Source organism: Drosophila subobscura, unplaced genomic scaffold (assembly GCF_008121235.1).
Source record: "Drosophila subobscura isolate 14011-0131.10 unplaced genomic scaffold, UCBerk_Dsub_1.0 Contig_15, whole genome shotgun sequence".
NCBI lineage: Eukaryota > Metazoa > Arthropoda > Insecta > Diptera > Drosophilidae > Drosophila > Drosophila subobscura.
This window is the reverse complement of record NW_023269832.1, coordinates 1-8,730: the sequence shown is the minus strand read 5'-3', so window position 1 is coordinate 8,730 and position 8,730 is coordinate 1. Positions and strand designations below refer to the sequence as shown.

The 8,730-nt window shown below is 46.8% G+C and overlaps 1 protein-coding gene and 1 pseudogene across 1 annotated transcript; both read right to left on the bottom strand.

Annotated features, from left to right (window-relative positions):
- Nucleotides 1–15: 15 nt before the first annotated feature.
- Nucleotides 16–368, bottom strand: LOC117903009 (solute carrier organic anion transporter family member 74D-like; the record flags this gene model as incomplete). Its single annotated transcript, XM_034814753.1, has 2 exons — nt 131–368; nt 16–59 (listed from the first exon to the last, which is right to left on the bottom strand). Coding segments are annotated over exons 1-2 (258 nt in total), but the record flags the coding sequence as incomplete, so codon positions are not given.
- A 1,322-nt stretch (nt 369–1,690) lies between these two features.
- LOC117903008 lies at nt 1,691–4,933 on the bottom strand (annotated as a pseudogene).
- Nucleotides 4,934–8,730: the final 3,797 nt, after the last annotated feature.

Here is an 8,730-nt window from a genome sequence, read left to right as displayed (position 1 = left end):
GGTCCATAGATTAACTGCGGGAGGCATGAGCAGGCAGAATACCGCCAAAATAACAAGACCTACATTTCAGAATATCGGAAATATTTTGTTGATGAAAATGTAACTTGAAAAAGGATTGCGAATCTCTTACCAAAGGCTATCCATCGCGGTCGATGTCCCCGACCGGCGTAGTAAGCTAGGAAGGCCGATGAGAAAACTGTGCTTATATCATTTCCCACCGAAATGACTCCGGTGATCTTTGTGGGTATTTTGTAACGCTTTTCCAAAGTGGTGAGGGTTCCGTTAGAGTACGAGAAGGCTATGGACAGAAAGCAGCCAGCAATCCCATAGATAACCATGTACATGTTATCACTAGCAAATCTGTTTCAGAGAATTACTCGTAGGTAAGGCAGAACAAGAGCAGAGATGAGTACGGATACCTTTGCAGGGTGGAACCTTTGAACCTCCAGAAACCACATGTAGTATCCGAAGTATCTTCCTGCTGCTCAGGCACTTTTTTGTCCTTCAGGAACTCTGAGTTTTCTGTCTCTTCGCTAGCCATTCTGATCGCTCCCGTCGAACTAATCTTTCATACTGAACCAAAACTCAGACAGAGAGTGCCATGGTGATTAAAAAGCTCCCAGATAGGGATTTATGGTAGACAGCTGAAGTGGCAATACAGTACCGTTTTTGTTTGTCCAAATTTTACAATGCTATATACTCGCACGCTTGTGAACTCCGAGCTGTAATTCTTTTCAAGCATGCATATGTACATACTGTTAGTACTCGTACTATGTTCGAAGATAAGCAGTTGCCAGCTCTCTTTCTATGCAAAGACTGTAAATTGTTGTGTGTGTGGAGTGGTGGTAGCGATATAGAACGCCAGGATTAATCTTGTTTGGCTTCTATCAATTTTGACCGTATCATGACACTTTGCAAACAATTTTACACTTTGGTAAGCTTTTATATTCTGTGTACTGGCCTGTCTTTATGTTTATATTTTCTTTATTTCAGTCTTTGTTTTCGTTGTTGCATCAGTCAAAACTTAGGGCTCTTAACCTTATCGTTCTGCTAATCGTACGCCCATTTGGATTCGAATATTGTACACCGGACCGGACCTTCCTCAAGTAAGCGCCGTCTGCTAACGAACAGTCGCTGCACAAATATTGAGCCTACTCCAAACGCTTCCGCTGTCAGGGAATATAAGAGCATGATGTTGTTTCGATCCCCTGGAATGCTATCCTGCGTACAATCGGGCCTTTGGCTATGCTAATTTAAATGTCTCTGAGCGAATAAATATATTTTAATACAAAAATCATCTAAAATTTAAGTGCTAGAGAAAGCAATCATAAAATGCTCAATAATTATTGGTTTTTTCAAGAACATATTGTTCCAAGAACTTACTAACCTTATATTTAATTGTTATCATATTTTTTAGCTATTTTGAAAGATGATTTATGATTTTTGTACTAGAGAAATTTCAAAGAACATATAAAAATATATAGAATCATGGGAAGCTCTGGGATCTTTTTTTTTCTATAAGCAAAACAAATTTTAAAATGTGGAGCCACTACCACTGACCGGTTGAGAATATAATAAACACCATGTTTAAAGTCAATCCATTTATTTTGAAAATTAAAATTAATTGAATTGTATTATCGAGAAATCTTTGATACCCTCATATACATATGTACATAGAACCCTCCTGATCTCACAGTTAGAATACACTTTATTAACATTATTATACAGGGCTCTTTGGAGAAATCACACATTGATATAGACACCAAAAATATTCACTCACACAGCTTTTTCTTAAGAGTAATGCAAACTAAAATCTAGATCTCTGTATTCTTCTCATTGTTGGCCTCCTCCTCGTGCTGGACAATCTGCATTTCGACCTCCTTGACCTCCTCGTCGAAGATTTTCAGATCCTTGGCATAATACCAAACACCCAGATCGAACACAGAACCAATGGCAATGAATACAGCAGCGGTAAAGTTCAGTGTATACCTGTAAAGAGCGATAAGTGTTAGCCATTTTAACCCATTTAATTCCTCGAGTGGGGGAGGAGTTTCCTCACCTCATGGACAGCGGATCGTAGAGCCAGCAGTTGCCTTTGTTCGTGCAGGTTTTGCCCCAGACCAGGCACACCCGATCGAAGACCCAGCCAAAGAAGATGGGACTGGGAATGAAGGCCAGCATGGAGCACATGGTCATGCCAAAGCCCATGGCAGCCGTCTTATCCTTCTCGGGCACACAGCGCACGGACACGAGGAAATTGGATGCTCTACCGCTGGCTCCAATGAACTTCAGGCAGCACATCACCGCCAGAACGACACGAACTGCGTCCAGCAGTTGACGGGACAGGATCCGGGCATTGCCTGTCCGCTTGCCAGACTCTGAATGGAAGAGGTAATTATTTAAGAGCGGTTATAGAGATCTAACAAGAAGTAGCTACCTCCAAGTGCGAGAGACTCGTGGTGTCCAGTGTGGCATTCTCAAGACTGAGGTCAAGGCTGGTAATCCTTTGAACTGAGCTGTGGAGTTGCCCCATTCATCGCCAGGAATGCAGGAGCAATCGTAAAAGATCTGCAACGATTGAGAGATTTTGATTATTTACGGCTGGTTAAGGTTGGTATCCTGCGCTTACCTTTCTGCCATCCGAGTTGATTTGTTGACCCTTGCAGCCCGCGTGGCAGGCGGAGATGTACGTCATGTTGTTCTCCCCGCACACGGGCGAGTACCGAACGTAGTCGCAGGAGCAGGCCGAGTTGCATGTGGTCGTGTTGCTGCCCAGCGAACTGTCGTGGATGTTGACAATCACCGAGCTCTCGTTGCCGGGGCATCCGATGAAGGCGTAGGCCAGGATGCCCGCCATCGTGAGGAAGCCACAGATCACGTTCCAGGCAGCCATGTAGCGGGCCCTCGGCTTATAGCGGGGATATGATGAACCCAGATAGCAGCACCCCAACGGCAGAGAATGCGAGGGCCACGGTGCCAGTGACCATGGAGGATGTGGCTGCCGATTGCCTGTACTGCACCTCGATGTACTTGGGTGTGAAGATCCAGTAGGAGTGTAGCCCACCAGGTAGAAAATGCTCGACAGCGTGTTGCACATGTACGTCTTGTTGGTGGTCAGGCGCCTGAAGGTCTTCAGCATATCCTGGAACGAGGCTTTCGGCTCGACGGGGGACATCTGGTCCAGTTCGGCAGTCAGCGGCTCCTTCTCCGTGCTCTCCCTTATTCTTCAGCGATAGCCGCTCCTTCGCGCCTCCGACTCTCCTCCACCTTGCGACGGGCCAACGCCCGCGGCAGCTCCTTCGGGAACATCGAAAGAAAGACCCCGAAAAGGACAGCAAACCGCCCATTACCAGCCAGCCCAGCCACCAGGCTCCCAGCCAGCGAGGATCCTTTGTTATTGATCACCGGATGCAACTGTGGGGCGATGTACAGCCTCAGGCAAAAGGAGGCCAGGGCATATCCGATGGCGGGACCCAGCATGCGCAGGAAATACGAGAGACCTTGGGGGATTACAAGATAAGACAAGTAGCTATTAATGCTAGTCGATAACTCTGACAAGGCAACACGAATCATCTTCTTTGAGATTCTTCTAGAATCCAGATCTACATTGTATGTAGCCATTTTGATAGACTGTTGATCCTGACATTTGATAGTGCGAACAACTAATCAGCAGATCTCATGGCCATCCATGAGAGCTGCCAAGAAAAATGGCACCCCCACCCACGCGTTGTATTTTCCCCCACTTATCTGAGAGCACACAATAGATCAAGGCAGGTGAGAGATACTGAGAGATGTGAGAGATTAACCACTAGGCTGGCCTGGGGCCTTTTATGGCCTGGCGTCGGCTCGGTTTGAACTGGTTTGCTGTTTGCTGTACCTCACTCAACAGTGCCGGAGTCTTGGACTTCTTCGTGTTGTCGTCCATGTAAGACAATTACCGAGGGTATAGTACAGGGATCCGCCGATTCTTCGATATGAACTGCGCCACAAACAGGAGCAGTTAGGGCGCAAAGTTGCCCTCGCCAATCTCGCGCTCTGGTCCGCCCCCATTCAGGGCGGCAGAGTGTCTTCGAGCGCTGCTCCTCGATGGCTCCATGGTGGCGTTCTCATCGGGCATGCCCCCTGAACTCCGAGAGGTAAGGGCCAGGGCGTCCTCGCCGGGGCCGTACAGGGAAGTGTGGTGTGGGTGGTCAGCACGCAGAACAAGACAATAGTCAGGGAGACCTGGAGGAGTGGGCGATTAGCTGGAACTCAATCTAAAAGAAGCGATTTTGCATGCTGCACTTACCGAATCCTATCCAGCGGGGCCGATGTCCCTTGCCCGCATAGTAGGCGAGGACGGCGGAGACCAGGGTCTGGTTGATGTCATTGCCCACCGAAATGATGCCGGTGTTCTTCGAGGGGATCTTGAAGCGCTTCTCGATCGTTGTGATGGTGCCATTGAAGTAGGCATACGTCATCGAGAAGACGCAGCCCACGATGCCGTAGAGGAGCACATACGCCGTCTGGTTGGCAAATCTGGGGATTGGGGAAGAGAATGAGCTGGAATACTCCAGGGAATGTGCAGGAATTCACCCACCGCTGATAGAACTGGCCCCTTGAATATCCAGAAGCCGCACGTCACTCTTCTCCAGCGGCGACTCGTTCAGCAGTCGGTTGATCTCCTCGGTCATGAGGCGGTCGTGCTCTGATTTCTGTTTTTCTTTTTCTTAGATTTGGCCGGTTTGGGCGTCGTCTTGGCCTCTTCGTCCTCGCCAGCAGGCACTTTGGATTTTGCGTGCTTGGTGCCGTTGTCCAGTAGCCTGGCCTCCCCATCAGCCTCATCGTTCGCCCGCTCACGTGGTGAATCTGTTGAGTTGCTCTCCAATTCATGCTCCTCCTCCTCCTCCTCCGGCTTCCACACTGTGCGGATTCTCGCCCTGCACCATCTTAATTAACTGTCTGAAGCCCTCGACTGCGTCTTCACTGGGGTCTCGATCTCGATTTCGATCTTGCTTTGGCACGTGGGCCACTTCCGCTTTGGATACTGAACGCACACACTCATGCACACGTGGGGACTGGGGACTGGGGACTGTAGTTGTGTAATTGTCCACAATTTTGTTCTTAATTTTCGCCAGATCTTTCACTGGCAATTACAAAAATTGAGAACCGGGTACGAAGAACAACCTAATGCGTGGCAGTACGCGAACGAAGTGACATGATCTGCTGGGGCAGCGCTGATCTTAACTGGATCTACAGGCGGACGAGTTCCGTGCGGTTGTCCGTGTCAGTCCTGATCTCTCTCTCTCTCTCTGACGTTCCGGCTATCTCTTGTCCCGTAGCTGTCTATCGCCAGATCTCGGTAGATGCCGCCGCTATACGTACGTCTTATACTGTTGTCGAATAAAATATTATCTCAAACCGAGCTATCCCAATGCTCCATGGGCTCTAATCTTGGATAATTTTCGAGACATGAGCGCATCCAGCGTCCTCCTTTCATTGCTACTGCTCCTGCTGCTGCTGCTGCTGCTTCGGTTGATACCTGAAAAATTTACAATTTGTTTGCGAGTTTCATATTAAAAGTAGATATAGAATGGACTGCCAAAGTCTAAGATAAGCTCGGACGAGACGGACAAGGCGGAAAAGTGATAGCGGGTGGAGCAGACGAAACGGGCGGCTGCTTGCGTATACCACCCCATCTCGGCTCCGTAGGAGCGCATTGATGAACACGTCAATGCGCTCCGCCACAGATAAGGACCCCGAAGAGGCTGGGTAAACATTTGGAGCCCTGTAGATAGATACTACATTCGCCTCATCATTGTTTTTTGAGCTTCGGCTTAAAACTGGCTATCAATGCTGATGTCTTGTTATCACTATCGCAATGACTATTTTGTGTAGCTTATGTATACGAAGTACATTCAGCTCTCGGAAGCGATCCGCTTTATTTTATTTTGTTCATTATTTTTTCATTCTCCATTCTCTGCCCATCCGTCCCACCAATGAAGCGGAGACTTAGAGACTCAATCTCAACATGAGTTCTATTATTTTAATATATTGCCTCTGTGTGCCTCTTGTTTGGGTGTGTTGCGTGTTATTTGGTGGCTCATGTACCGCCACGGTTTCGCATGTTAGATATTTATGCGCAGCTTATCCTTGAACTTTATCTTGATTGTGGTTTGCCGTTCTTGATAAATATTTAAATGGGGAGGAATCTTGTGCGCTTCTTTACATGTTTGGTTTTAGTATCTGCTTTTCCGACATTTTCTCAGAAACCATTTTCGGCAAAAAATTTAGAGATTAATTTACGCTTGAATCACTTTTCACAATAATGTATTTTTGATTGGTTTTATTTGTGGACTCGTGGACGGCGCGCATCACACGTAGTAAGAACCCAACACCCAAACAAGATCGTAAACGAACTGAACTAATCTAAATGTGGCACGTTGTGAATGCTCGGCTCGAATTACTCATACTCATCTCCAGGAAGATGATCCACTTCTCCATTCTCATTGCCATCCCCATCCACATCCCCATGCTTATTCTCATCTATGTAGACATATTTCCATCTCTAGACTCTCGTCTTGGCTTCTTCACCCGAGCCTTCCACTCGGTCTCAGTCTTGGGCTCTCGGGCTTCTCTCAATGTGTTTTGAGGACTGTGTCCACTGACACCAATTCGAGTCGAGTCCGGAGTCCACAGTTAGCCATGCGCATCCACTAAAAGGTGGCCCCAGTACACATATCAAAGCCCAATGGGAGCTGCTCTACTAAATTGGATACTGACGAATGTGTGATTGAATGTGAACGTGAATCTGCAGAGCAGCAAGAATTAAGAAAAGACTGACTAAAAGACTCTTTCTTTTTAAACAAAGCCAAAGAGAAAGGTTGTAGACTGTATGGAAGGTATTCATAGTGCTTTACTGGAGACCTACTAATCAATGAGGGAAGCTTCAGCTAAACAGTTTCAATTTGTGGCTAGCACATGTCAATGAGATGGGGCTACCTTTAAGGTCTACGATTTATCAATCAGCCCCATGCACTTACAATGGTAGCTATCGGGTTTCATTAAGCTTTACTCTCTCCGTCTAAGATCGTAAACGATAAGCACTGCAAAGTTGGTCTTCTTTCCATCAAAGTGAATTCAAATTTTGCAATTACAAAGCGACCACCATATGTACCAGGCAGGTACTAGTACTCACAGTCGAGCTGTTAGGCAAAATGATAATCCAGAGACATCTCCACGGAATATGCATATGGGTGAGTACTACTCGTGCGACATCATATGTTTCCGGCAGGGCAATAAAATCAAAAGGCCTCATTCCATATCAATTGAGCGGCAATAAAATGGCAGCCAGTCCGGGCATGTTTCTTATTATTTATTATTTTTATTATTATTTTCCATTTTCGCAAAACACCAGCTGCAAGGAAAGGAGCAAAACCAGGAGCAAACGTGGGGGTAGGGGATTTCCATATAGCACACAGCAATTGCAGCACATGATACACCATGAGGGCTCAGCATAAAATAACAGCCAAATAAAAGACCAGAGAGCCAGAGACACAAATGTGAAAGCATCTTTATCTTTGTTTTCTTGTTGTGTGGCGTTGTGTTGGCCTGCACTCGCCCGTAAGTATGCTGTGCGGAAAAGCAAGGGGGAAAATCGCACCACCCACACTCTGTGCTTGGCTGGGCTGGGCTGGGCTGCTGGGCTTCTTTATGTCTGGCACGCGTTTGGTTCGGTTTGCGATTTTATTTCCGGGCAAAACGTATGCAAATGATGCGCGTTCTTCTCCGTTTCCCTTCCTTATCGCTGTGGTACACATACAGAACGCCAGCGGAAAATGAGGAAGGCAAGCGATTGACAATAAATAATAACCTAGCTCTCTTCTGGTTTTTTGGCAAATCAAGTGAATCGCCATGAATTATAGACGAATGCAAAACTTGTTTATCGGCTGAACAGCCAACAGGATATGGACTGAAGGAGTCTTCATATATCTCTGGCTGTGAATTGGGGCCAAAGTCGTAGTCGTAGTCTCGGGTTCTGGCTCTTAACTTAACTGCAAGATGAATGCTGAGACGGCTTTACCAACGCCACAGCGAACACATTCCCAGGCAGAGTCGCAACGAAGTTGTAACTTCCGCTACACAGAGTGTCGCAAGGGTGGCGGGAGAGACGATGCCAACTAAACCGCTTACACTCAATTTGCGCGCAAAGGAACTTGACACCCACACACAACGGAGCACACCCACAGATACACAGATACACATACAACCATGCGCAGAGAGATACAAGAGAGCGACACATGTGTAACCGCACAGGCCCAAGGCCTCAGCTTTGTTCTCCCCTCTGTCCTGCACGGCACCGCGGGCACATGTCAGCACTTTGTTGTGATTTCCGTTTCCGCTGTCAGCTACATCCCTTTGCATCACCGCATCCACCCTTTTACCCCCTTCACGCGAATGGGAATGGCAGTGGAAACGTGCGAGTGAGTGAGTGTTTATTGATATTGTTGTCTTCCTTGCTTTCCCACATAACGGCATTTTAACTATTGTTTCAGTATCACTGCCCATACCCTCACGGGGCGAAAGGGTTGCTGGGCCTCAATCCTTTGACGATTTATTTAATTGAATTTTACTAAGGAATTCTTCCTGAATCTGTAAATTATTTCTACAAATCATTTATGTGTAAGAGCATCTGTTATTTCGTTATATTGTCCATAATAGAATGAATCCTTTGTTGTGTTCGTTTAACCC